The sequence below is a fragment of the Bubalus kerabau genome, chromosome 4 (assembly GCF_029407905.1).
Source record: "Bubalus kerabau isolate K-KA32 ecotype Philippines breed swamp buffalo chromosome 4, PCC_UOA_SB_1v2, whole genome shotgun sequence".
Classification (NCBI taxonomy): Eukaryota; Metazoa; Chordata; class Mammalia; order Artiodactyla; family Bovidae; genus Bubalus; species Bubalus kerabau.
In genome coordinates this window covers 8871145-8898950 of record NC_073627.1, presented here as the reverse complement: position 1 = coordinate 8898950, position 27806 = coordinate 8871145, and the positions used below count along the sequence as shown (strand labels likewise).

The following is a 27806-nucleotide window of genomic DNA, read 5'->3' as shown; positions in this document are numbered from 1 at the left end:
GTAAAAGGGGAGGTTTGGAATCAAAAGCCAAGGTCCTTTTCAACCCCAAATTCCATTCATACCTCCTGTGAGTGTTCTCTGTGTCTCCAAGAGAGATTTTAAATGTACTTATTTAACAGAAGCATTTAAGTGTACATTTCCTGGGATTAGAATTGGAGTGTATTAGAATAAGCCCTTTGCATTGGCATTTGGTGAGTCCAAGGCAATGGCACCCCACTCCAGTACTCTTGCCTGGAAAATCCCATGGACGGAGGAGCCTGGTAGGCTGCAGTCCATGGGATCGCTAAGATTCGGATACGACTGAGCGACTTCACTTTCACTTTTCACTTTCATGCATTGGAGAAGGAAATGGCAACCCACTCCAGTGTTCTTGCCTGGAGAATCCCAGGGACGGGGGAACCTCGTGGGCTGCCGTCTATGGGGTCGCACAGAGTCAGACACGACTGAAGCGACTTAGCAGCAACAGCAGCAAGCCCACACATCTCACCCTCCAGTACAGCTGACGCTTAATCCAAAAGCTTCAGCTATGACTCTGTGACCTGGCTTTATGTTTTCTAATGTAGGAGTGTATGCACAAAAGACTGCAAAGAATTTTTCTCCCCCTATTTTTTGGCCACTCCTTGCAGCATGTGAGATCTTAGTTCCCCAACCAGGGATCGAACCCGTGCCCCCAGCAGTGGACACGCAGAGTCCTAACCACTGGACCACCAGGGAGGTCTGAATAATTTGTTCTGATCTCAACAACCCATCTGAAGGCCTGTTATGTGTCCGGCTCTGGGAATATAATTGTGAACAAAAATCCTTGGGTGGTTAACCCTCATGGAGGTTACAGACTGGTTTAACTCCATTTCCAAGAAACACTGCTTTTATTTTGGAGGGGGGTAGGGAATGAACATGGAGGAACCAGTTCAAACTAAAAATTTGACTTTGAAAAGTAGTGAAAATAATATCTAGTATAAGTGCCGGTGCAGGTTTTCTTTATCTGGAAGGTAAACTCTGCAAGCGGTACCCATTTCCTGGGAGACTCTGGTATGGGAGAATAAGCCTCAGTTGCTGAGAGCATCACTTTCCCCCTGGTCTTATCTCATCGGCCCTGCCTTGTAACCAGGGGAGATGCTGGCACGTGACCACGTGAGTCTGTTCTAAGCAAGGCCAGGGCAGCACAGAAAGTTCTGTCAGCTGGCGGCTAACTGGAACCACCTGGATACTGTGACTGGTCTTTAAGTTACCTTCCCCTCTGATTCAGCAAAGATATGGGAACTGTGCCCGAGGGGCCAAGGTCTCACGACTGTGTCTCTTGGATTGCCACTGCTCTGTGAAGGGAACACATAAAACCCAGTGGCCATGGGGCCTTTAACTTAAATCTTTGCATTACTGTGATACCACCCGCCCCCCTCCTCAGCGAGTGAATCAGCTGGTATCTAGGTGAGCCTTAGGGGGCCTCCACCCTCTTACCCCCAAATTGATGTGTTCCCTGGGTGGGGGTGGGGGTCGTTTACTGAGAACAAAAATTGGTGGCTCTTTGGGGGTGTGACCAGGGCTTTGCCGACCCATTAGAACAGGCTCTCCTTGGGTCGGGTGGCTTCAAGGACCGGCAGGTCTCCTCGCAGAGGCCAACTCTCCGCGAGGCGCATTCTTCCGTGGAATCCCCCGAATGCGCGTGGGGGCCCCCACAACCGGGCAGCGAACGGGGCCACGAACTTCGTTCCAAACGTCCGCCAGCTGCCTGGACACTGCACTCCCGAGTTCGAGCTCAGTGATCGGATGGCGGCGGGCTGACGGCAGAGGCTCTGCTGTCCCGGGACCCGGGTTTCCCGGGAGCGAAGAGTGGGAAGCCCAGTGGCCCGGCGCTACCTCTCCATCCTCCAGAGAGGCTCCAGACCGAGACTGGTGCCCAGCGCGGCTGAACCCAGGGGCAGGGCCGCCCCGGGGCCTCTCAGGGGCCCGGAAAGGCCCCGGAGGCGGGGCAAGCAGTAAGGCGGGCAGGGCCGCCCGAGAAGGCGCACGATGCCGCCCGCGACGGCGGCCCCCTCGGTCTCCCTCCGGGAGCTGGCCGACCTCGCCATCGGCACTCCGGAGGTGGGCGCCGTCAACTTCACGGCCCTGCACACGCTCCTCGTGGCCATGCTCAAGAGCCTCAACCTGCAGGATACGCGGATCGACTTCCAGTCTCCGATGCTCGACCAGAGTCGCTCCATTGAGTCCCCGCGGGTGTCGACCAGCACCCCGCAGCTGCCGGCGCCCAAAGAGAGGCGAAGGAGCAGCGTGGCCAGGGCGCAGACGCTGGAGACCCAGGTGAAGGACCTGGGCGGCCAGGTCCAGGACCTCGGCCGGCAGCTCAAAACCATGGGGAGCCAGGTGCAGGCCATCGTGGCGCACGTGCAGCACTTCCCCACCCAGACTGGCGGGCTGGACGACCGCGACTGGCTGGAAACGAAGGATTTGGCCCTGCTGACACAGGAGAAGGGGCAGACAGGGCCGACGAAAGGCAAGAGGGACAGCAAGCCGGTCTTCCAGGTGGGTGTGCGGGCGGTCCGCCCCCTCCAGGCCGCTCTCCAGCGCCCCGCCCCCAGGCTGAGCTTCCGAGACTCGTTCCTGGGAGGAGTCCCGGAGCCTGGAGCCCGGAGGCAGGCGTGGGACGGCCAGGCCCAGGCCAGGAGCCCCACGGCTCGTTTTCTACCTCGCAGGGCCCCGAGCTGCTCCAGGACCTCATGGAAGACATGAAGATTTTGAAGGAAGCCCATCGAAAGAAGGAGCAGCCTGAGTTGCAGCCCGAGGTGAGGGCGGCAGGGATTCCACCTTGGGAAGCTGAGTGACCCCCTTCCTGGGCAGCCTCCTTCCTCCCCGCTGTTTACCCGGGGCTCACCCACCACTTGTCAGACACCCATGCATCCTGAACAGACCCAGAGAGGGCCCAAGAACTCAGAATGTTCTGTAAGTGACTTTCCTTTAAACTAGAATAAAGGAGCAAGGTGGTGGGTGTTGAGGGATAAAAATTTGGTCCAAGAAAAGGGAGCTAGAACGCAGAGGGTATGAGTCACCACCCACAGCCCCCCACGCAACACCTCTCTCACTTGGATCTTTGTTTCCTTGGAGAGAGAAGCCAGAAGTCCTGAGCTAAGCATTTCCCAATGAACAGCAGAGTCCTGGCGCGTTTCAGTTCCAGGAGATACCAGGCCAGGCTCCTGTTTCAGGCCCATATGAGGCCGAGCCTAGGATTAGAGCTGGAAGAAGGAGGAGCAATTAGGAGGGAAGCCCAGGGAGAGAAGAGAGGTTTCTTCTCAGCCCAGGCTGAGAAGAGAGACTTGAGGGAGAAGAAAAGCTCAAAGGAGGAGGCCACCGAGACCCTAGAGGGGACTTGCCACCAGGCCTACGTGCCCATTTCATCTCAGGCCTCCAGCCCCCAGCCAGACTCATTTTTGCTCTGGGAAGCTTTTCTTTTTAAAGTTGCGGTGGTTTTAGGTTTGTGGCTTCTCCAGTGGCTCAGCAGTAAAGAATCCCCCTGCAGTGCAGGAGGCCCAGGTTTGATCCCTGGGTCAGGAAGATCCCCTGGAGGAGGGTATGGCAGCCCACTCCAGTATTCTTGCCAGGGAAACCCCAGGGACACGGGAGCCTGGCAGGCTATGGTCCATGGGGTCGCAAAGAGTCAGACACAACTGAAGCGACCAAGCACATTTTTAGATTTGGGGTTTGTCTTTGGCCTTTAGACTAAAGGCTGTCTTACCTTTAGATTTGTTGTTTCTGGAGGTTTGCCGAAGTTCTAAGGAGCCACTTGTTGTTGTTTTGCTAAGTTGTGTCCAACATTTTACAACACCATGGACTGTAGTCCACCAGGCTCCTCTGTCCAAGGAATTTCCCAGCCGAGAATACTGGAGAGGGTTGCCATTTCTTGTTCCAGGGAGTCTTCCTGACCCAGGGATTGAACCTGCGTCTCCTGCATTGGCAGGCGGATTCTGTACCACTGAGCCACCTGGGAAGCCCCAAGAAGCCGCTTTAAGTGGTAGCGATTTGCTTTGATCCTTCAGAGGCACTTTCCCCTTTAAACAGTGCAGACTTTCAGACACCCAGTCATCTTTGTTCTTGAGAGGTGAGGTCAGTCTGATTCCAAAGTCCCACTAGTGGGTTGTATAAAATGCATCCTGGGACCAAAGAAAGGGTCCCACCCCCACACCATTTTTGTCCAAGGCACGCAGCCCCCGGGTACCACTCACCACACCCCATGTCCCTTCCTCTTGTTGGCTGGGAAGAGAATGGGGAGCCTGGCTTGGCAAGCTTCTCTGTACCTTGGGCTCCTCTAAGACCCAAGGACCTCCTTTCCTCTTCTGCCGTGCGTGCGTGTGTGTGTGTGTGTGTATAGGGGCCACTGGAGGGGCTGTTTTGATCCTTAATCTTTGAACTCTTCTTCCAGCACCTCCTTCAACGGATTGAAGAACTGGAGAGGATAATTAGAGAAAAGGACGAAGTCCTGGTAATATCAGCCAGTTCTGCGGGAAAGGGTGGTGAGAGAGGGGGTTAGGGGGTAGGATGGTTGCCCAGAGCCTGGCCCCTCTCCCGGGACTCACCCAGATTCCCACCCCAGGCGTCCCACCCTAGAGTGAAGGGTGATGTATGTCCCCTGCCTCTTGGGGTGCCGTCCCTGGCGTGTGGGAACATCCCTTCCCTGCTCATAGGTCCATCTGGGGCCCACACGGGACACGAAACCAGCCGTCCACAATTCACTGGTTTCCTGAAGGACAGCACTTCTCCTTGGGGCTTTGGAAAGACCCACCCCATCCTGTCCTGTTCTGTTCTGTTCTGTTCCTAAAGCATCCTGGGATTAAACGAGGGGTGTGTGTGTTCGGTGTGTGTGTGTGCTTGTCTGTGCGTGTTGTCTTTTCACTGTCAGGAATTATTAAACCGGAAGCTGAGTGTGATGCCGTCTTCAGAAGAGGCCACCATGGTCACCTGGGAAGAGCTGGAGCAGGCGATTACTGATGGCTGGAAGGGCTCGCAAACAGTAAATAATGGTGGGGGTCCTGGGGGTGGGCAGCCTTGGAAGGGGCCCCTGAACCTCACAGTGTTCTGTTATGTGGATGTTTATGATTTCCTTCATGAGTTTTCTATTAATATTATGGATAGTTTTAATGTTTTTCTCCAAGCTTATAAGGAACTCTGCTCTAATGTGACATTCACACAAGTGAAGGTATTCATAGGGTAAAGTCCTAGAAACAGAATACATGTTTATAGTTTGGCTAGCTTTGGCCCAAATTGCCTTTCGTGGCTGTGGTTCTGATTTGGAGTTCCACGAGCAACGGAGGAGAGAACTTGTTTCTCAAAACTGGATTTTGTTTGTTTTGTTTTTAAAAAATATTTATTTGCTGCATCAGATCCTGGTTATGGCATGTGAAATATTTTTAGTTGCAGCACGTGGGATCTAGTTCCCCAACCAGGGGTCGAATCCAGGCCCCCTGCATTGGGAGCATGGAGTTTCAGCCACTGAACCACCAGGGAAGTCCCCAGAGCATAGATTTGATTTGCTTTCCTAGCTTTTCAAAGTTCCTTTAAAGTCTGTCCTAAAACGCATGAGTCCCTTCACTATCTGTGCACAAAGGTGACCAACCATGGAAATAAAACCCGTTCAGGGAGCCTTTTGCTGATGGTGATTTGTACACACGGGTGGCATCTGCCTCGAGGCAGTGCACAGGGTAACCAAACCAAGCTTTCTTCATCTGAATAAAGTGGGTATTTTCAAATGACCCTCAAGGACAAGGATCAGGTGCCCTTTTGGTCTTGACATTCCTCTTCCTCTGACTTTGTGTATCTGGATTCCTCAGAAAGGGTCCCACGGATGGACCGACAAGCAGGGGAAAGAGAGTGGGCCCTTTGGCGCCACCAAGTGGCCATCTGGGGTGCGCCAAATACCGTCTTGGTACAAAGACACCCTTCTAGTCTCCTTGTTTTCTGAGTTCAGGGCCCTCTTCGAGTAAAGCAGCATCAGAGAGTTCAAAGAAGAGCCTGCAAACCAAGTGACCAGCCTAGAAAAAGGTGGTCTCTGCTTTCACTGTCATTTTTTTAAAGCCAAAGTTTTTTTGCATTTACCCACATATCACTATTCTGTGTTTTGAGTGAGCAGCACATTTTTGGGGGTGCCAGCAGAAGACACCTGCAAGACCTAAAAATAAGCCTTGACAGAAGCACCTCTAGACTTTTTATTTGTCCAGAAGTAAGAAAGTGTCAGGGTTCTGACGGTTGCTCAGAATCACGAACAGCCCCAGAAGCAGATGAGAATAAATATAAATATTAATTTTTGAGAAGCAAGAGTCAGTTAGTAATCATAATGAAAGCAGTGGCGAGTTTCAGTCTCTCAAGCTGAGGAAATACAACACGCTTGAGCCCAATTTTTTTTTTTTTTTTTCCTTTGTTGGCAGTAACTCTAAGGTGATTGTGAGGTATACCGCCTGCATCATGAGTAGACAGGCAGGATTGAGGCTTGGATGTGAGTACAGGGGGTGGCGGGGGGGGGGGGGTGTGTGTGTGATGAGTACAGAGGAGTAGATTCCACGCTTGGAGATGCAGACGTGAGGAAGGACACTGTCCATGTAGCAACTACAGTTCAAGGAGCTCAGAATCCACGTGGAAGATGCTCATCCCAGGACCTGAGTATGGAAGGACACTGACCGCTTGTTCCCCAGGGTGTGTTCTGATGGCTGACGGGGCAGGTCTTTGCAGCTTTGCTCATATGCCCGGAGGTGCTGCTGATGCTTCTCTCCCACCTTCTTTTTCTCTCCTTCCTCCTCCTCCTCATGGTTTTCTTCAAGAAATTCTTGTATCACTTGCATCCCTAGGGGAGAGGTCTTAAAAGAATCTTCTGTAAAATAGAGTTGACTCCCTCCCATGATTCATCTTCTTTTAGAATTTGGTTTATTCTTGACCGCACTGGGTCTTTGTTGCTGCATACAGTCTTTCTCTCGTTTCAGTGAGTGAGGGCTGTTCTCTAGTTGTGCGGGCTTCTCACTGTGGTGGCTTCTCACGTGGCAGAGCCAGGCTCTCGAGTGCGGGCCCAGTAGCTGTGGCACATGAGCTTAAGTTGTTCCACGGCATGTGGAATCTTCCTGGACCAGGGATCAAACTAGTGTTCCCTGCATTGGCAGGCAGATTCTTTAGCACTGGACCACCAAGGAAGTCCAGAAGCATGGAATCTTAACCACTAGACCACCAGGGAGGCCTCTTGGTCCCCTGTAGATAATCTGTTTTCATAAACAATGCCTCAGACTCTGTCTTTGTACATGTATGCCTGTTCTTTTGTGAGAGTCAATACGGACAATTCCTGTCTTTAGAGTTTCTGAGTTTGTGCTTTACATTTTAAATACATGGTTCACTTCCCTACTGTGCATACTTCTACTGCCAGCCATGGGTCAATGGTGGAGGAGACTTTATATTGTAAACTCAATCAATTACTCATGTCCTTTATTTGTAGACTCAGTAAAAGTTGGAGTTGATCACGTGATTTAGCAGGTTCCCCCCCCACACGCACTTTTTTTTTACTTTATAGTTTGGCTGTGGTGAGTCTTCATTGCTACGTGTGGCCTTTCTCTAGTTGTGGCGAGTGGGGAATAGTCTCTAGTTGCAGTGCATGGGTTTCTCGTTGCGGTGCCTTCTCTTGTTGTGGTGCATGGGCCATCTATGCCCATGGGCTTCAGTAGTAGTGGTGTGCAGGTTTAGCTGCCTCGCAATATGTGAATCTTCCCAGACCAGGGATCAAACCCATGTCCCCTGCACTGGCATATGGATTCTTAACTACTGGACCACCAGCAGGCTCCCCCCTCCTGTCTTCTATGAGGAAAATTACATATAAGGATACCATTTACAAATGTACAGACTCAAAAATCTGGAGAACTGTCTTTTAAGCATGTCAAAGTCAGTCTTTGTGTCCAGCTTAGTTTTGTAAGGGTGCTTGTTTTTTCCCCAAGGGCTCTAAATCATCTTCATCAGATACCCCAGACTTCCTACCCTCTGACTCCTACCATGAGTACTTTTTCCTTAGAGTCACTGATTTCTTTCTTCCTCTTTCACCAGATCTCAGAGTCAACAACAGGACTTCAGCGGCGCAAAAGACAGAGTTCCATAACATCAAGTGACCTAATTGCAAGTGGAGTCTCCACAAAATACCCAAGTGTTGACCAGGCTATAGACTCTGCCGGTTTCATCACAAACAAGACCTTTTCAGGAACCAGCGGCATAGGATACCCCTTTGATGGGCCTCCTGGCAGGGAACGAAGCAGAGTTTCCTCTGCCACTGGGTTTCCGGCTAGAGAACAGCACTTAAGGGCCCGTGATGAAGCTGGCTTGGCCAGACCCCATCCGCCATCTATGTCCCAGTTGAAGGCAGAGCCAGATCGCCGCCGGTCTAGAGAGCAGCACAGCTCAGGGCATCTACGCAGAGATGAACGGGATGCCCACCTTGGCCCAGCGTATCAGGATGTGTTCTTGCCCAGAGATCGACACCCTCAGGTGTCTCCAGATCAGCACAGGGGAGTGTTCGCAAGCCAAGGCCACCTCTATGCAAGGCCAGATCAATATGGATTCGGATCGTTTGATTCGGATCAGCTTGATTTGCTGTATCCCAGCGCTTATGTGCCTGGCGTGGTTCCCATCAGTGTGGATCAGGTTGGAGTGATGCTGCCTGGAATGGATGAGCAGGAAGTGGTACTAGCTGGCATGGCTCAGAGTGATGCGGTGCCACCATTGGTGCCTGGCAGAGATCAGCCAGAATCAGAACAGCCTAGTACAGATCAGCCTGGTACAGTTCCGCTTAGCACATATCAGCTTCCTGGAAGGGACGAGAGTGGTATGGGACCACTTGGCACGTATCAGTCTGGAGTGGAACCTCTTGGTGTAGATCAGCATGGATTTGTAATATATCCCATGGATCAGCAAGTTTTTGTACAGCCCAGTTTGGGAACATCTGGCTTCATACAACCTGGCACAGAGCAGCATGAGATGATCCAGCCTGGTGCAGGCCAGGCTGGTGTGGTGCAGCCCGGCGCAGCCCAGGCTGGTGTGGTGCAGCCCGGCGCAGCCCAGGCTGGTGTGGTGCAGCCCGGCGCAGGCCAGGCTGGTGTGGTGCAGCCCGGTGCAGCCCAGGCTGGTGTGGTGCAGCCCGGCGCAGGCCAGGCTGGTATAATGCAGCCTAGAATGTATCCACGAGGTTTGGTACAACCTGGGATGTATCCACGAGGTTTGGTGCAACCTGAAATGTATCCGCGAGGTTTGGTGCAACCTGGTATAGGTCACCCTGGTTTCATGCAGCCTAGAATGCATCCACGAGGTTTGGTACCACCTAGAATGTATCATCAAGGTTTGGTGCAGCCTGGTGCAGGTCAACCTGGTATGCTGCAACCTGATATAGGTCACCCTGGTTTGGTGCAATCTGGTGCAGGCCAGGCTGGTGCGGTGCAGCCCGGTGCAGGCCAGGCTGGTGCGGCGCAGCCCAGTGTAGCCCAGGCTGGTGTGGTGCAGCCCGGTGTAGCCCAGGCTGGTGTGGTGCAGCCTGATGCAGGTCAGCCTGGGTTGGTGCAGCCCGGTGCAAGCCAGGCTGGAGTGGTGCAGCCCGGTGCAGGCCAGGCTGGAGTGGTGCAGCCCAGTGCAGGTCAGCCTGGGTTGGTGCAGCCCGGTGCAGCCCAGGCTGGTGTGGTGCAGCCCGGTGCAGGTCAGCCTGGGTTGATGCAGCCCGGTGCAGCCCAGGCTGGTGTGGTGCAGCCCGGTGCAGCCCAGGCTGGTGTGGTGCAGCCCGGTGAAGGTCAGCCTGGGTTGGTGCAACCTCAAGTGGATCAGTATGGTTTAGTACAGCCTGATAGAGGTCAACATGGCTTTTTTCAACCTAATATATCTATGCCTGGCTTGGTCCCACCTGGGGCATATCCTCCTGGTCTAGTCCAGACTGGTGCCTATCCAGGTGGTTTGATCCAACATGGTGCCTACCCACGTGGCTTCATGCAGCCTGGTGCCGATCAGCAGGGTTTGGTTCAGCCTGTAATAGATCCCCGTTGGGGGAGGCAATCTGGCACAGGTCGAAGCATAATACCACCAGGCACAGGGCTTCTCGGGTTTCCAACATACCATGCCGATTCTCAAAGTTTTACATCACCACGCCCATACCAGCAAGGTGTGGCAGCTCCTGGCAGGGATCAGTATGGTTGGGTGTCATCACTCCTAGCCAGTCAAGGTCTGACACCATCAGGTACAGACCGAGAAGGTTTGGTACTACGAGAAATGTATCGACAAGGTTTGCTGCAGCGTGGCCCAACACCACTAAGCACAGCTGTAGGATCTGCACCCCAGGATCAACAGCATTTGGAAACACCTGAACCAGAGCAGCGTGATCAGGCTGTTCCCGACTCTATCCCAGACTCCCAGTGCCTAATGTATGGTGGCCCAGGGTATCAAGGTGTAGATCAGCAAGTCCAGGTAGGTATGGGTCCAAAAGAACTATATGTCTTACGTCAACCTGGAGTTTCTGTTCAGACTTCCCCAAGCCAAGAGGCCCCCTTTCCCAGGAGCACACACTCCTTTGACTCTCTGAACCGAGGCTCAACCGAAAGGAGTGATACTCAGAGTGAGAGACATGAATCACTGGATAAATTGGCTCCTAGCTTCCCCATAGCAGTGGAAACATTTCGTATGATGGGAGAGATTATCGCCCTCTACATGGAGCTTAAGGAGAACATAAAGGACCTGGATGAGGAACAGGCTGGCCAAACGGACTTGGAGAAGATCCAGTACCTGCTGGCACTGATGGGTGGGTGCTGCATGCACAGAGGAGAGACCATTGTCCTCCTCCTCAGCTGATTTCATCCTTTTCTCCTCCTGAGCCTCTGCCTGAGACCCCCGAAAAGGGCATTTCCATTCTCAGCCATTCTGGGTTCTCCCATAGCCCTCAAGGGTCCGAGTTGTTGGTGTTTAGTCACTAACTTATGTCTGACTCTTTGCAGCCCCATGGACTGTAGCCCGCCAGGTTCCTCTGTCCATGGGATTTCCCAGGCAAGAATACTGGAGTGGGGACTTCCCTGGTGGTCCAGCGGTTAAGAATCCACCTTCCAGTGCAGGGGAACACGGGTTTGATCCCTGGTCAGGGAACTAGATCCCACATGCTGCAGGGCAACTAAGCCCACACACCAAAACTAGAGAGAAGCCCTCGAGCCACACGACAAAGACCCTGAGTGCTACAACTAAGACCCGATGCAGCCAAATAAATAAATATTAAAAAGAAAGAAAGAAAAAGAATACTGGAGTGGGTTGCCAGTTCCTCTTCCAGGGGCTCTTCCTGACCAAGGGATCAAACACACATCTCCTGCTTGGCAGGTGGATTCTTTACCATTGAGCCGCCTGGGAAGCCCTCAGGGTCCAAGGGATGAGATTAAACCGGTAGGAGCGAAGGACCCTCAAGAGAGGAGGAAGGCAGGTTCCTGTGCCTCTGCTGGACTCTCTGGAAAGCAGCCAGGAAAATGCTGAGCAAGAGGAAGACGACTGTGTTGGGTTGGATGGGGAGAGAGAATGTTGAAAAATTAAACTTAACCTTTGCACATTCACAGCTCTAGCCCCAGAGAATTAGGGTTTGAGTGGCAATTGTGGGTTAAATGGGTAATTTCCTTTAGGATATTAAGCATTAGGTGGACTTTTAAGGTTAAGGATTTTGTTGTCATTGTTTAGTTGCTAAGTTGTGTCCAACTCTTATGTAATCCCATGGACTGTAGCCTGCCAGGCTCCTCTGTCCATGGAATTCTCCAGACAAGAATACTGGAGTGAGTTGCCATTTCCTCCTCCAGGGGATCTTCCTGACCCAGGGATCGAACCCATGTCTCCTGCATTGCAGGTGGATACTTTACCACTGAGCCACCAGGGGAGCCCTAAAAAGACACTCCTTTCTTCCCATCCCCTCTCCACCCTAGCCCCCAGGAAAAGCCAGATAAATGATCCATGTTGTTCTTCATTGTGAGGCTGGGATTGGGAGCCATTAGAAATCTGATTTTCCTGACTCTGTTCTCCATAGTCAAGAAGTCCATACCCCCTGACCTGCAGGAACAGCTGAAGACCTTAAAGGCCTTGACCAAAGAAATTCGACAACAACAAGCAAAAGTAAGTAAGGGAGGGTCTACCTGCTTTGCCTTCCAATGCCAACAATCCCACTTTCCATTTTCATTTTCATGGACTACACAGTCCTGTCACCTCCGTTACTATCACATGGAACTTTACAGTCCCCTCCGATGGGAAACACACCCCAGGTTTCAGTGTGTTTCTTTCCTGGATCGAAAACCTGACATTCAAAGCTATTAAGATTCCACTGAGCCAGCAAGGTGGCCTGGGCTCCTTTCATTACATGTGGTCGTTTCCAGTAACACCCACTGTCCCTGGAGCAGCCTTGGAGTTTGTGGGACTGTCTGGGGCCAGCAGTCATGGCGAGGGGCTGTTAGGTCTTCAGTCCTTCTCTCTGTCTCTGTTTAAGGTTTTTATTTTGATGTGGATGATATTTAAAGTCATTATTGAATTTGTTACAGTATTGCTTCTGTCTTTTTATGTTTTGGTTTTCTGGCCCTGAGGCATGTGGGAATCTTAGCTCCCTGACCAGGGATTGAACCCATACCCCTTGCATTGGAAGCTGAAGTCTTAGTCACTGGACTACCATGGACGTCCCCAGTCATTCTCTTAATGCCAGCTCTCTACATCCACGGGCTTCCCTGGTGGCTCAGGTGGTAAAGAATGCACCTGCAGTGCAGGAGACCCTGGTTCAAATCCTGGGTTGGGAAGATCCCCTGGAGGCAGGCATGGCAACCTACTCCAGTATTCTTGCTCCCATAGACAGAAGAGCCTGGTGGGCTACACTCCACGGGGTCGCAAAGAGTCAGACACAACTGAGCGACTAAGCAACAGCATCTCCATCTACAGGGTAGACGGACTGAATGTCAGGAAGGGGCCTCAAGCTTTGCTAGAGGTTTGGATTAGGATTAGGGGGTGGGGTGACTTGCCCGGAGGTCCAGTGGTTAGGACTCTGCTTTTGCTGCCAGCAGCCTGGGTTCGATCCCTGGTTAGGAAACTAAGATCCCGCAAGCCTCACGGTATGGAAAAAAAAAAAAAAGAAAGGATTAGGGAATGAGGGAGGAGCTTGCTGGGCCTGCAGAGGTACATTCAGAAAGCAGAGATCTCAAGCCCTCCTGACACTGCTCTTCCATTGGATTTGTAGATGGAGAAGATGAGCAAGATCCTGGAGGGTCATGGGGAGAAAGAACTAGGAAAGGAGGAGAAAGGTGGCCCGCTGAACCTGCAGCTGGGTATCCTCAGGTAAAATCCCCTGGCCGAGTGCAGCTTGTGTCCTGGCATCACGTGTTCTCAGCTGGTCCCCTCATTCCTGAACTGACTGCTATCTTTGATCTGGATCACGTCTGCTCTTCAGATTGTCCGTACCTAGTTCAGGTTGCTAGCGGAAGTTTCCCAGGTTCTTAAAACAGTTCAGCACCAGGGCTTGGAAGAGCACCACTCTCCCCGGACAAAAAGCTCCCTAGATTCTGTCCACAGTTGGAGGCTTCAAAGCATTTGCTGGAGCCCCTCAGAGCAGTCTCTGTGCAGGGCCAGGCCTCACCCCCTTGAAGCCTCTCAGCCGGGCACGCTGGGCACCCGCCTCCACGGCAGGCAGGGCCTTGGACGCTTTAGGCAAGCCTGGAGAGGGGATGTGAAAGAGCACCGGGCTGCCTCCTGCATCCTTGATGGCCGGCGCTTGGCCATGGCGGGCCCTGGCCCCTGGGCGGGTAGTGGGCTGGACCATCTCTTGCGCACAGAGTCACCATGGCCGACATTGAGAAGGAGCTGGGCGAGCTGAGGGAGAGCCAAGAGAAGGGCAAGGTCAGCATGGAACATTCGGTTTCCGAAGCCTCCATTTACCTGCAGGATCAGGTGAGGACCTTCAGCCACAGGGAGGAGGGCCCTTCTCAGAGCTGGCTGAGGGCGGTGGGGATGCTAAATGCTTATCCAATATATACTGGGCAAGTATTTTCTCCCTTTCTGGGAGTTGTCTTTTCACTCTCCTGGGAGTGTCTGCCTTTACATCGTGAGTATTGGTCACCCCAGAATGTTCCCAGTGAGGACTGTCTGAACTCAGACCAGCTCTCTGAGTGCCCATAGAAGGATCAGATGGGCAAAGTCATGGGCCCAGGGGGCTCACGACAGGAACCCCTTTATGCTAGAGGGCCCATTCAGGACCCCCTCCAAGTTTGCCAGGATGGCGGTGTGCACCATTTCACCACCCAGGACTGACTGTCTTGGATAGGATGGCAGTTGATGGTGTGTTTGAGTCACGTGTTATCCCAAGGCTCAGGCTTGAACTTAGCCACCTCTGGGGCTCCCCAGGGCCACACCTGAAGGGCATCCACCCGCTGCTGGGCAGGCCCAGCTCTTGACTCTTCAGAAGAGTGTTAACTCTTCTGGTGGCAAGAGTCATGCTGAGCTCAGGCCAACAGGAGCCTGGTTGAAAACACAGACGTGTAGAAGAAATTGGGAAGAGCAAAATTCCAGGCCAAGGGGCCAGTCTAGCCCGGGCCACTACCTGTGTGTCCTTGTGTGTCTTTTTTGAAAAAGATTTCTTTCTTTGTTTATTGGCTTTGCTGGGTCTTCTTGGCTGCGTGCGAGGGCTTTCTCTAGTTGCGTTGAGCAGGGGCTAGTCTTGAACGCAGTGCAAGGGATTCTTACTGCAGCGTCTTCTCTTGCCGCGGAGCGCAGGCTCAAGGCGCGCGGGCTTCAGGAGCGGCTCTAGAACGCTGGCTCAGTCGTCGTGGAGCACCAGGTTAGTTGCTCCTTGGCATGTGGGATATTGCCGGACCAGGGATCGAACTGGTGTCCCTTGCTTTGCAAGGCAGATTCTTAACCACTGGACCACCAGGGAAGCCCTCTGTGTCTTTTGTGTCTGTCTGCCTCCGTGTCCCTTTCCTTATCCATCTTTCTCAAATACTGCCGTATCTCTCTTCCCTTCTGTATTCCGTTGGCTTTTTTTTTTTTAATTTATTTTATAATTAGAGGATAATTGCTTTACTATGTGATGTTGGTTTCTACTGTACAACAACACAAATCAGTCATAATTTTATATATATATATATATATATATATATATATATGTATCTCCCCTCCCTCTTGGAGAAGGCAATGGCACCCCACTCTAGTACTCTTGCCTGGAAAATCCCATGGATGGAGGAGCCTGGTGGGCTGCGGTCCGTGGGTCACGAAGAGTCAGACACGACTAAGCGACTTCCCTTTCATTTTCACTTTCATGCTTTGGGGAAGGAAATGGCAACCCACTCCAGTGTTCTTGCCTGGAGAATCCCAGGGACGGCGGAGCCTGGTGGGCTGCCGTCTATGGGGTCGCACAGAGTCAGGACACGACTGAAGTGATGCAGCAGCAGCCCCTCCCTCTGGCGCCTCCCTCCCCGCTCCCATTCCACACCTCTGGGTCATCACGGAACACCAGGCTGGGTTCCCTGTGTCAGTCGGCTTTCTTATCTCTCACACATGGTCCAAAAGGGCTGCCCCAGGCCTTGCAATGTCACATGCTTCCAAGAAGGGGGGCCCTAGGTTGGCTCAGCCCCTCTCCCCGAGGCAGGCAACACGTCACAGATCTTTGGGCGGTCTGGTGTCCACCCAGGACCAGTCCTTTATGGGGACAAACTGGGACCATGGGATCCAGAAGAGAGCAGGAGGGCCAGTGGAGGGAGCTTGTTCCCACCCAGGCCGTGAGAGACCCCTGCAGCGGTGGCGCTGGCCACACCCTCTCGTTTTAATGGAAGTATAGTTGCCCTACAATATTACATCAGTTTCAAATGTACAACATAGTGATTCAGTAGTTTTACAAGTTATACTCCACTGAGGGCGTCCCAGGTGGTTCAGTGATAAAGAATCTGCCTGCCAAGCTGGAGACATGGGTTCAATCCCTGGGACAGGAAGATCTCCTGGATAAGGAATTGGCGATCCTAAACGACTAAACAGCAACACACTCCATTGGAAGTTATTATAGAAGAATGGCTCTGCTTCCCTGTGCTGCACAGTATAGCTTTGCTGTTTATTTATACAGTGGTTTGTACCCCTTAATTCCCTCCCCCATCTTGTCCCTCCCTGGCCCTCCCTCAGCTGTAACCACTAGTTCATTCTCTAGATCTATGGGGTCTGTTTCTGTTTGTTGTATTCACTAATTTATTTTTTAGACTCTACATATAAGTGACAACATACAGTATTTGTCTTTGACTTACTTCACTAAGGATAATACTCTAGGTCCATCCATGAAAGTGAAGTGAAAGTGTTAGTTTAAGCTCACTCATGTCTGACTCTTGCAAACCCATGGACTCTAGGCCTCCAGGCTCCTCTGTCCATGGAATTCTCCAAACAAGAATACTGGAGTGCTTAGCCATTCTCTTCTCTAGAGGTCCATCCAAGTTGTTTTGCAAATGGCAAAATTTCGGTTTTTATGACTGAGCAGTATTCCGTTTTCATACATAAGCCACATCTTCTTTATCTGTTGATGGGAACTTAGGTTGCTCCATGTCTTAGCTACCGTATCTAGTGCTGCTGTGGACATTGAGGTGCGTGCATCTTTTTGAATTCGTGTTTTCATTTTCTTTAGATACATAACCAGGAGTGGAATTGCTGGATCATATGCTAATTCTATTTTTAGTGTTTTTAGAAATCTCTGTACTGTTTTCCATGGTGACTGTACCAATTTACATTCCCAGTAGACTTTTTGATGCTAGCCTTTCTGAGAGGTGTGCAATGATATCTTATTGTGGTTTTGACTTGCATTTCTCCAATAAGTAGCGATGTTGAGCATCTTTTCATGTGCCTGCTGGCCATCTGTATACCCTCTTTGGAAAAAATGTCTACTTAGGTCTTCTCAGTTCAGTTCAGTGACTCGGCCGTGTCCAACTCTTTGCGACCCTTTGGAGTGCAGCACGCCAGGCTTCCCTGTCCATCACCAACTCCCAGAGCTTGCTCAAACTCATGTCCATCGAGTCAGTGATGCCATTCAATCATCTCATCCTCTGTCATCCCCTTCTCCTCCTGCCTTCAATCTTTCCCAGCATCAGGGTTTTTTCCAATGAGTCAGCTCTTCGCATCAGGTGGCCAAAGTATTAGAGTTTCAGCTTCAGCATCAGTCCTTCCAAGGAACATTCAGGACTGATCTCCTTAAAAATTGACTGGTTGGATCCTCTTGCAATCTAAGGGACTCTCAAGAGTCTTCTCCAACACCACACTTCACACGCATCAATTCTTTACCACTCAGCTTTCTTTATAGTCCAACTCTCATATCCATACATGACTACTGGAGAAACCATAGCTTTGACTGCTGCTGCTAAGTCACTTCAGTCATGTCCAACTCTGTGCAACCCCATAGTTGGCAGCCCACCAGGCTCTGCCATTCCTGGGATTCTCCAGGCAAGAACACTGGAGCGGGTTGCCATTTCCTCCTCCAATGCATGAAAGTAAAAAGTGAAAGTGAAGTCGCTCAGTTGTGTCCAACTCTTTGCGACCCCATGGACTGAAGCCTACCATGCTCCTCCGTCCATGGGATTTTCCAGGCAAGAGTACTGGAGTGGGTTGCCATTGCCTTCTCCATAGCTTTGACTAGACAGACCTTTGTCAGCAAAGTAATGTCTCTGCTTTTTAATATGCTGTCTAGGTTGGTCATAGCTTTTCTTCCAAGGAGCAAGCATCTTTTAATTTCATGGCTGCAGTCACCATCTGCAGTGATTTTGGAGCCCAAGAAAATAAAGTCCCTCACTGTTTCCCTTGTTTCCCCATCTATTTGCCATGAAGTGATGGGACCAGATGCCATGTTCTTAGTTTTTTGAATGTTGAGTTTTAAGCCAACTTTTTCACTCTCCTCTTTCACTTTCATCAAGAGGTTCTTTAGTTCCTCTTTGCTTTCTGCCATAAGGGTGATATCCATCCATTTTTAAATCGAGTTGTTTGATTTTTGAATGTTGAATTGTATGAGCTGTTTATATGTTTTGGATATTAACCCCTTATCAGTCAGATCATTTGGAAATATTTTCTCCCATTCCATAGGTTATGTTGGTGGTTTCCTTTGCTGTCCAAAAGCTTTTCAGTTTAACTAGGCCTCATTTGTTTATTTTTGCTTTTATTTCCTTTGACTTAGGGGGCAGATAAAAAAAATATTGCTACAATTTATTTTTGGTTGCGCTGGGTCTTCGTTGCTGCTCGTGGGCTTTCTCTAGTTGCGGTGAGCAGAGGCTACTCTTCACTGCAGGGCACAGGCTTCTCACTGCAGTGTGGCTTCTCTTGTTGCAGAGCACAGGCTCTAGGCACATGGGCTTCAGAGTTGCCGCCCATGGGCTCAGATGTGTCAGGTGGGGTAGTTGCTCTACGGCATCTGGGATCTTCCTGGATCAGGGATCAAACCCATGTCCCCTGCATTGGCAGGCGGATTCTTCCAGCGGACCACCAGGGAAGTCCTATTGCTACAATTTATGTCAAAAAGTGTCCTGCCTGTTTTCTTCTAGGAGTTTTATGGTCTTGGTTTTACATGTAGGTCTTTAATCCATTTTGAGTTGACTTTTTTTGTAGGTGTCATTAGAAAATCACGTTTTCTTATTGTTATTTACATACTAAATGGGGAGAGAGCGTGTGTGAGCCCAGCGCTCCTCTGCCTAGGGCCTGGAGCAGGACCTGAGTGTTGCCAGGGTCCTCAAGTGTTTGTGGACTGACTGACAGACAGCATCACTCTGGGATTTAGCTAGAGGAGATACATTCTCACATTGCACCAATGGGCTGGCTGGAGAAAGGCACAGAAGCCCCCTTCCTGCAAGGGCTTAATCAGCACCTGCGCTCCCCTCCCTGGGAACACCGTTCACTGTTTAATGGACAGACATCAAGCACCTGCCATGAGCTGCATACCCTGCGAGGCACCGAGGCTCCAGCAACGGCCTGGATCACAGAGGTCAGGGCAGAAAGGCTGGCGGTGACTGTGACTCGCTCACTGCCCTGCACCCGCCCTCTCTCCCGCACCCAGTTAGACAAGCTCAGGACGATCATTGAGAACATGCTGGCCCCGCCCTCTTTCCCCGCACCCAGTTAGACAAGCTCAGGACGATCATTGAGAACATGCTGGCCCCGCCCTCTTTCCCCGCACCCAGTTAGACAAGCTCAGGACGATCACTGAGAACATCTGGCCCCGCCCTCTCTCCCGCACCCAGTTAGACAAGCTCAGGACGATCATTGAGAACATGCTGGCCTCGTCCTCCACGCTGCTGTCCATGAGCTTGAACATGGCCCCGCACAAGACCCTGACCACCCTGGCCCCCAGCCAGATCGACCCTGCGGCCACGTGCCCGGCCTGCAGCCTGGACCTGAGCCACCAGGTCAGCATGCTGGTGCAGCGCTACGAGCAGCTCCAGAACATGGTCAGCAACCTGGCTGCCTCCCGGCCCTCCAAGAAGGCCAAGCTGCAGAGCCAGGTGACGCGCCTGCCTCCCTCCTGGGTAGCTGCAAACGACTGCCCGCCAGGAGCCGCTTGGGGAGTCCCCGGGGGAGGGATGTTGGGTCTTTTGCATGATGGAGCCCTTGAGCAACCGCCCGAAAGTGCCTGGTCTTTCTGTAGGGTCACAGCGAGGGCAGCCATCAAGCTGGCCCTGGGGACAGGGGACTGGGGGGCAGAGCTGGGTCCACGGTGGGATGGGGACAGCATAGCTGGTGGAGGGGTGGAGCAGAGCCATTCTCGTGCCTCGGGGATGCTGACATAGCTTTAGGGTTTGTTGCCTGCTCCTTCACACTGGTCTTCTGGTCTGTTTCTCTCTTCTCCTATAAAGGGCAGGCCTGCTGTGGGGAGTGGAGAGCAGGGAGGACCACAAGTCCCTGAGACCTGTCTCTTGGACTCCAGAATCACACTCAGCTCAGGGCAGGAGGGGAGACTGTAGACCACATCCCAACTCTCAGGGGCCCCGGGGCAGCTCACCACCTCTACCGATCACCTGCACCAATGGACGGGGTCCCTGGAGGCTAGTCCATGGAGAGGTGGTAGTGGGCTATGACGGCAACCCAGGAGGCCTAGAGTGGGGTCTGATGTCGGCCTGTCCGCTGGGTGATGTTCTAAGGGCTCCCCTGTCGGGGGGGCGGCAATACCCCAGGTGGGGATGGAGGGGCTGCCCCAGGGAGCCTGCCTTTGTCCTGCATAGGATGAAGAGCTGCTGGGCCATGTCCAGAGCGCCATCCTGCAGGTGCAGGGCGACTGCGAGAAACTCAACATCACCACCAGCAACCTCATCGAAGACCATCGGCAGAAGCAGAAGGACATTGACGTGAGGGCTAGCAGGGTGGTGGGGAGCAGGGCTGGGGCGCGACCGGTTCCCTGCTCCTTATTCTCTGCTCCCTTGGCCTCCCAGGTGCTGTACCAGGGTCTGGAGAAGCTGGAGAAGGAGAAGGCCAACAGGGAACACCTGGAGATGGAAATCGACGTGGTAAGGCCAGGCCTGAAGAAAGGCTACCCAGGGAGGTCCCATCGCTCCCACTCTTGAAAAGGCAGAGAGAGGAGAGGAGCCCAAGGTGGGATGTGGGCTCAGCATCAGAGTTGAGCTACGTGGAGCAGGGCCCCGCCACGGCTCTCTCCCATCTTGGTGGGGGCGCATCTCGTCCCCGTCTCTGGGCAGAAAGCTGACAAGAGTGCCCTGGCGGCCAAAGTGAGCCGCATCCAGTTCGACGCCACCACGGAGCAGCTGAACCACATGATGCAGGAGCTGGTGGCCAAGATGACGGGGCAGGAGCAGGACTGGCAGAAGATGCTGGACAAGCTCCTGGTGGAGATGGACAACAAGGTGACCCGGGCAACGCCTCCTCCTCCGGGCACTGCAGACCGCCACCTGCTTCCTCAGAGCTCACCTGGTCCCCGTCCCCCACTTCCTCCCCCAAGCTGGACCGCCTGGAGTTGGACCCGGTGAAGCAGTCACTGGAGGATCGGTGGAAATCCTTGCGACAGCAGCTCAAAGAGCGCTCTCCACTCTACCAGGCGGACGAGGCAGCCGCCATGCGGAGGTGAGGCCCAGCAGGGGCGAGGGTGGGCCGGCTGGAGGGTCCCCATGTGTGTTCAGAGGGACTGGCAGATCCTATCTGGGACTGTCCAGCCATAGGAAGGGACAGAGCTTGAAAAGCTCTTGTAGCTCAGGCCGATTCATATTATAGCAGAGAGAGGGAAGGGAGGGGGGCGTAAGGTTCTCTGGGCACAGGTGGGAGGGGGTCCACAGCCCCCAGAGATCAGCTCCCAGGGTGACAGGCCCCAGCCCACCAGAGGCAGAGCCTGCGGGGGCAACTCCTCCTGGGGGTGCCTGGCTCATGGCAGCTCGAGTCCCAGCATTTCCATTCCTGGCCACCAGAGGGCTGTCAAGGCTTACACAGGGCACCCACCCCACCCCGGGGCCCTTGAGAGCCCTGCAGGCTTTGCGTTAGGGTAGATGGGTGCTAGATGTGTGTCCAGAAGTGGGCATCTCTAGTAGCTGATGTGTGCAGGGAGTGGGGCCCAGACCTGCCTCTGGTGGCCTGGGGCCCCGTCCCCCTGGGCGTTGAGTGTCCAGCCTACCAGCCAAACCCTCTGAGTTCTCCATCCCTCCCTCTGGGGCCCTCTGGGCAGGGCTCTCCCCATCTGCGTGTGTCCCATCCCTCACAGGCAGCTCTTGGCACACTTCCACTGCCTCTCATGTGACCGTCCCCTGGAGACACCTGTGACTGGACAGTGAGTACCCCCAGAAGGTGGACGTGATGGGGGCGTCTTCTGTCCTCCCTGCCTGCCTCCAGCTCGTCTGCTCCTCCTCTCTCTCTGGTCCACTGTATGCCCCGGGCTGCTCTTACCCCTCGGCCTTCAGTCCCTGGGGTGGGAAAGCTCCTCTGGCAGGTGGAGTGTGAGGAGTGGGTGATGGGTTTGGATGCTGGGGTTTCTCACTCCGACTCTCCCTTCCCTGCCCCTGCCCAGAGTCATCCCCATGACTCCCGTGGGCCCCTGCCTGCCCGGGCACCGCTCCGTCCGCCCCTACACGGTCTTTGAACTGGAGCAGGTTCGGCAGCAGAGCCGCAAGTACGGCGGTGCCGCGGGGTCCTGTGAGGGCTTTGCAGGGGGTCTGGAGGGCGAGAGTGGGGGCTGGGGTGGGGTGATGCTAGGGCGCTTTTTGAAGCAGCTCCCAGCTGTTCGCAGGGCAGGAGCATCAGAGCAGGAGGTGCAGACCTAGTAACCACCTGCCTTTGCGCCCCTGCCAGGAGTCCTGGTGGGACGTTGCCTCTGAGACTTCCCCCCTACCCCGGCCCTTTCCCTGCTCACACTGGGCCTGGGAGGGGGTGTGTTTCATGCCCTCAGGGGCTCCTGCCCTCCTCCCCACAGCTTTCCACCTCCTGAGGCCGGGGGTTCAGCAGAAAGGCTGGTTTTCAAAGCTGCCCTTGGAGCCCACGGGGGCCAGGGGTGCGAGGGGGTCCAACGGACTGGGCTGCTCTCCTCTCTGGCTCTCCTGCATGCTCTCGGCTCAGGAAACCCTCCCCGGCAAGCCCGGCCCTGGTCCCTGGGGTTCGGTGGAGGGGGCTCCCACTCCAAAGGGCCCTGCTTCCCAGGGAGGGTGCTGGGGCGTGGCTCACTCCTCCACTGGGCCCGCACCCCACAGCCTGAAGCTGGGCAGCAGCGGCTTCCCACGGGGGGACCTGGGGCAGGTGGAGCGGAGCGTGGGGCGCCTGCGCACCATGCACTCCAAGATGCTCCTGGACATCGAGAAGGTGCAGATCCACTTTGGGGGCTCCGTCAAGGCTAGCAGCCAGATGATCCACGAGCTGCTGCAGGCCCAGTGCCTCAGCTCCCCCTGCTACAAACGGTGGGCAGCCGGGCTGGGCCCGGGAGCCTGGCACCAGGGAGGGCAGAGAGTGTGTGTGTGTGTGTGTAGAGTGGGGCAGCGGGGAGGGCAGAGAGTGTGTGTGTCCGTGTGTGTGTGTGTGTGTGTAGAGTGGGGCACCAGGGAGGGCAGTGTGTGTCCGTGTGTGTGTATGTAGAGTGGGGCACCAGGGAGGGCAGAGAATGTGTGTCCGTGTATGTCCGTGTTTGTGTGTGTGTGTGTGTGCAGAGTGGGGCACCAGGGAGGGCAGAGAGTGTGTGTGTCCGTGTGTGTGTGTGTGTGTGTGTGTAGAGTGGGGCACCAGGGAGGGCAGAGAATGTGTGTCTGTGTGTGTCCATGTTTGTGTGTGTGTGTATGTGTGTGTGTAGAGTGGGGCACTGGGGAGGGCAGTGTGTGTCTGTGTGTGTGTGTGTGTGTGTGTGTGTAGAGTGGGGCACCAGGGAGGGCAGAGAATGTATGTCCGTGTGTGTCCATGTGTGTGTGTGTGTGTGTATGTGTGTGTGTAGAGTGGGGCACCGGGGAGGGCAGTGTGTGTCCGTGTGTGTGTGTGTAGAGTGGGGCCTCCATGTAGGAAGAGTATGTGATTGTGTATGTCTGTGAGAATGTGAGCGTGCGTATAAGTGTGTATGAAAATGTGGGTGTGATTATATGTGTGAACATTTATGTGTGTGTTTTTGAGAGAATGCAAGAGAATGTGTATATGTGAATATGTGTGAACATATGTGCGAATGTGTTTGAGAATCTGTGAACACATGTATGTGAATGTGTATGTGTGAGTGTGAATGCGTGTGAACAAGTGTGAGAGAGCACTGTTAAATGTATACTGTATGAGCAGATGAATGTGTGTGTATGCGTGAATGTGCGTATGAATGTGTGAATGCCTGTGTGTGCATTGTGAGTGTGTGAGAGAATGTGTGTATGTCTGCGAACTTATGTGTGAATGTGTGTTTAAGGATCTGTGAATACACGTGTGAATGTGTGTATGAGAGAGGGAGTGTGTGTGTGTGTGTGGCCCTCAGGAGGCCACCCTGCTCGCTCACCCCCTGCCCTGTCCTGGCTAAGCAGTGGCCCCTGGAGCACCCCCCTCACCTGCACCCCCCCACCCCCACCGAGGCGTGTCCCGGGACACACCCGCTCCCCGTGACTCTGCCGTCTCCACCGCAGGCTGCCAGACATGGCTGATTACAGCTACTCCTCCGCGCCCCGGCCCTGCGGGGGCAGCCACACCCTCACCTACCCCTACCGGCGCATTCGCCTGCAGCACCTTTCGCAGGGACTGTACCCCACCGAGGAGATCCAGATCGCCATGAAGGTGGGGACACTCCTGGAAACCACCACAGAGGCTCCCCCAGGGGCCCCCAGACTCCCAGGTCCCTCCTGAAAAGCCACCAGCAGTCCCCTGCTTGGCCCTCAGCCTCGGGGGCGGTTTCTTAATCAGACTCAGTCAAAGCCTCAGGTTCTTTTCCTTTCCTGGGAAGAAGACAGCCCTCCCGGCCATCTGGCCCGTCCCCTTCACCCTGTCACTCAGCCCCTTCGAGGGCTCTGAGCACCATTTGGCTCAGAGAGGGGATAGGAGGGGCGCTCAGGCGGCAGGTGGCCATGGGTACCCACCCGTCTCCACAGCACGACGAGGTGGACATCTTGGGCCTGGATGGACATATTTACAAAGGACGGATGGAAACAAGGCTGCCGGACCTCCTGAACAAAGACAGTGAGTGTCCAGATGGCCCAGAGGCCCTCGGGCTCCTTGCTTGGGTCCCGCAGGGTCTGTCTGGCTCCTGGAGGCCCCAGCACTTCTTGGGGCCACCAGACCCCGACTGCCTTCCTCCTCCACCTCCCTGACTCCAAACGCCCCCAGGTCAGTGTTTGCAGAGGGGGACAGCTGTCCAGTCTTAGCCAATTAGCAGGAATGCCGTGGCCCCATCTTTTCTGGCCAGCCTTCATCCGCAGGCTGTCACTCCAGTTTTTCCACCTAAGCCTCTGATCCCAGCATCACCCATTCTTCAAAACTCTTCCTGAGCCCCCTACACTCTGTGAACCTCTTGTGTTTTGGAATGTCCCCTTCCAGTTGGCCATCCTGGATGTGCTTTGTCACCTCCCTCTGGGTCTTAACAGGTGTGTATGCATCTTTCTAGTCACTTCCCCTCCCGAACTGTAAACCCAGGGTCAGAACTCACCCAGCACCTGGCATGGGGCTGCTGTCCGTGGGTAGATATTGGAGTGAGTGGATGGATGGATGGCCAGATGGCCAGACAGACATACAGGGGGATGAAGGGCTTGTTGTTGCTCAGGTGCTAAGTTATGTCTGACTCTTTGCGACCCCGGGGACCGCAGCACGCCAGGCTCCCGTCCTCCACTATCTCATGGAGTTGGCTCAGATTCATGTCCACTGAGTCGGTGATGCCATCCAACCATCTCATCCTCTGCCTCCTTCTTCTTTTGCCTTCAGTCCTTCCCAGCATCAGGGTCTTTTCCAATGAGCAAAGTGCTTGCTTATAAAGGGCATTTCCACGAATTCAGACTGAGAAGGGCGCCCGCTGAGGCAGGCTGAGACCAGCAGCCCACCGCCCTCTCCCCTTCCCCACGGCCCCCTCAGAGTGTGTCTCAGAACTGAGCCTCCCTGCTCCGTCTCCCATCAGACGCGGGGATGAAGCACAAGAACAAGCAGTCCCAGCCACACGGGCATCGGCAGCAGTCCCTCAGCAACGGCGGCCAGCTGCCCTCGCGGCCTCAGAGCGCCCAGACGCTGGCTGCCAGCGACTCAGGTAGCTCCTCCCTGGACGGAGGGTCCTTCTGGGCGGCACTGCCTGCCGACCCTCCTCCTTGCCCTGCCCGGCCCCTCTCCTGCCTGTGGCTGGAATATACCCTATTCCCCCGGAGAGAAGGGCCTGGGAACCGAGGGATGGGATGCGAGGGAGGAGAGAGAAAACCCTTCCCTCCTGGGCGTCTGCTTTGTGCCAGGTCTGTGGGCAGATACTGTCACTGCTCCCATTTCACAGAAGAGGAAACAGGGGCGGGCTTGCGGCCTGAGCTCTGGCTCTAGGCCCAAGTCCTTCCTCACTGCTGACACGCACCGACTCTCCTGGGCCTGCGAGGCCCCCAGGGTCCGTGCTTTCTCCAGAGGGGCCAAATCTGGCCTGAAAGCCCAAGGGCTAAGTGTTCCCCCGAGGTTTGGCTACCCATGGGGGCGAGAGAGGGACAATGGCCTGGAGCCAGGGGGCTAGACCACTTCCGGGTGACTCTGAGCACATCTCCCCCTCCTCCTGGACAGTTTCCTCATCTGTCAATAAAAGGGTGCTGGATTCTGGCTGCTAAGTTAGGAAGCCCCCTGCAAAGTCTAAGAAAGCTGCTGCGTTTCTTCTCATGAAACCTTATGTACCCACAATGCTTTGCAGCTACTTGCTGGAGGCCCAGGGAGCCCCACCGCACCCCCACCCAGGTCTAGAGCCGCAGCCCAAGGTCCTCTGCACCAAGCCTTCCAGTTCCAGCCCCCAGTGCCTGCAGGAGGCAGAAACCAGTACAGGGGTGGCAATGTGCAGCCTCGCCTCTGCCAAGGGTTCCTCACTGCTGAAGAGCTTTACACGTGTGAATCAATAATTTGAATCCTCACACGTTAAAAGATAGGGACCATTGCTGGTCCCACCTACAGCTGACAAAGCCAAGGCACAGAGAGGTTAAAGTACATGCCCAAGGTCACACAGCTAGAAAGCAGCAGAGCCGGAGCTCAAAGGCAAGCTGTCTGGCCCCCTCAGAGTGTGTCTCAGAACCAGCACTGGTGATGAAGGCAAATAGCTGGGGTGGAGGATGCAGCAGTGGGCAGACCGCGTCGGCCTGTGGCTCTGGCTCCCAGGACTGTTCTTGGGGGAACTTAGCTTCCTTCTCCCTGGCACCCCAGTGTCCACTCCAAAGGCACATTACGGAAGCAGGAGGGGGCGCTGTCTTAAAAAGAGAAACTCGTGCCCTGATTTAAGTCAGTGTGGCCCTAACAGTCCCTGTATTAATAGGGGAAATGTTAACAAAGAGGCAGGCTCTTGGCCCCTGACTTATTTTAACTCAGAGTATCAAGGAGTGTGGCTCAGGGGCTCGTAGGAGAGCTTGACCCTCCAGCATGATGTCCTGGCTCAGCCTGGTTAGTGGGGCTTTGGGCAAGCCAAGGTGGGCCACCGGTGGGTGTGGGAGTCAGCCTGAGCCATCTGGGGCCCCTCCTGTCCCGCAGCTCCTTCCCGTCATCAGAAAGACAGACCTGTCTCCACCGAGGGCCGTCTCTCCCAGCCGAACCCAGCCCACCTGCCCGGCGAGGCGGCAAACCTGCCAGCGGGACTGGACGTGCACAGGGCCGCACCTGGGGAGGGGCTCGAGGAGCCCACCCAGGGGCCGCGGGCCACCTCTGCTCACTGAGCAGAGCTATAAATAAACGCTTAGGAGAAAGCTCAGGGCCACGAGGCTCCTCTGGTCCTGGTTCAGGTGGGATAGCAGACTTCTTGCAGCCTGACGGACGTGGCTCCCCCAAACAGGGCCAGCTGTTCTCTGAGGGCACCAGGGCTTCAAGAGGACTGAGTATAGCACCCAGGGCAGGGAGGCGGCAGCGCAGGCCAGACCCCAGGCCCTAGGGACTGGCAGGCCTGCAGGGGTTGGCCCTCTCCCGACCTTGGCTGGACCCGGTGCTAAGGCCTTCTCTGGCACAGGCAGCGCCTTCCCTTTGGGTAAGCGCCCAGGGCACTGGAGGGTTTAGATGCTTCAGGTCCGTGCTCAGGCTGTACCCTGGGGCGAAGCTTTAAGGGTGGCCGCTGGCAGGCTCCTGGCACATCCTGGGGAAGATGGGGCCGCCAGCGCCTGGGAAGGTTCCTGGTTGCCACCTTCTCTGGCTTGCAAAACGAGGGGCCTACCCAGGTGGTGCTAGTGGTAAAGAATCTGCCTGCCAGT

The 27806-nt window shown here is 54.3% G+C and overlaps 1 protein-coding gene across 4 annotated transcripts; it reads left to right on the top strand.

Annotated features, from left to right (window-relative positions):
- Window positions 1-165: 165 nt before the first annotated feature.
- Window positions 166-27604, top strand: QRICH2 (glutamine rich 2). Of its 4 annotated transcripts, XM_055575194.1 has the most exons (20): window positions 166-2517; window positions 2688-2777; window positions 4409-4468; window positions 4886-4996; window positions 8056-10777; window positions 12029-12114; window positions 13217-13314; window positions 13809-13923; window positions 19224-19484; window positions 20202-20324; window positions 20409-20483; window positions 20673-20837; window positions 20933-21054; window positions 21683-21748; window positions 21986-22087; window positions 22662-22865; window positions 24048-24195; window positions 24507-24594; window positions 25523-25648; window positions 27100-27604. In XM_055575194.1, exons 1-20 carry the CDS (start codon window positions 2008-2010, stop codon window positions 27279-27281), a joined length of 5454 nt encoding a protein of 1817 aa, XP_055431169.1. In that variant the 5' UTR covers window positions 166-2007; the 3' UTR covers window positions 27282-27604. The 4 variants fall into 4 exon arrangements, with proteins under 4 accessions (XP_055431169.1, XP_055431171.1, XP_055431170.1 ...); XM_055575196.1 differs by lacking the exon at window positions 22662-22865; XM_055575195.1 differs by lacking the exon at window positions 25523-25648.
- The last annotated feature ends 202 nt before the right edge of the window (window positions 27605-27806 follow it).

Excerpts from the sequence above, each read along its gene's own strand:
- QRICH2 (XM_055575194.1), top strand. The coding sequence starts at position 2,008 with ATGCCGCCCGCGACGGCGGCCCCCTCGGTCTCCCTCCGGGAGCTGGCC. Across the intron at positions 4,997-8,055 it reads GCTGGAAGGGCTCGCAAACA|ATCTCAGAGTCAACAACAGG; the intron begins GTAAATAATGGT and ends CTCTTTCACCAG. Across the intron at positions 20,325-20,408 it reads AGAAGCAGAAGGACATTGAC|GTGCTGTACCAGGGTCTGGA; the intron begins GTGAGGGCTAGC and ends TTGGCCTCCCAG.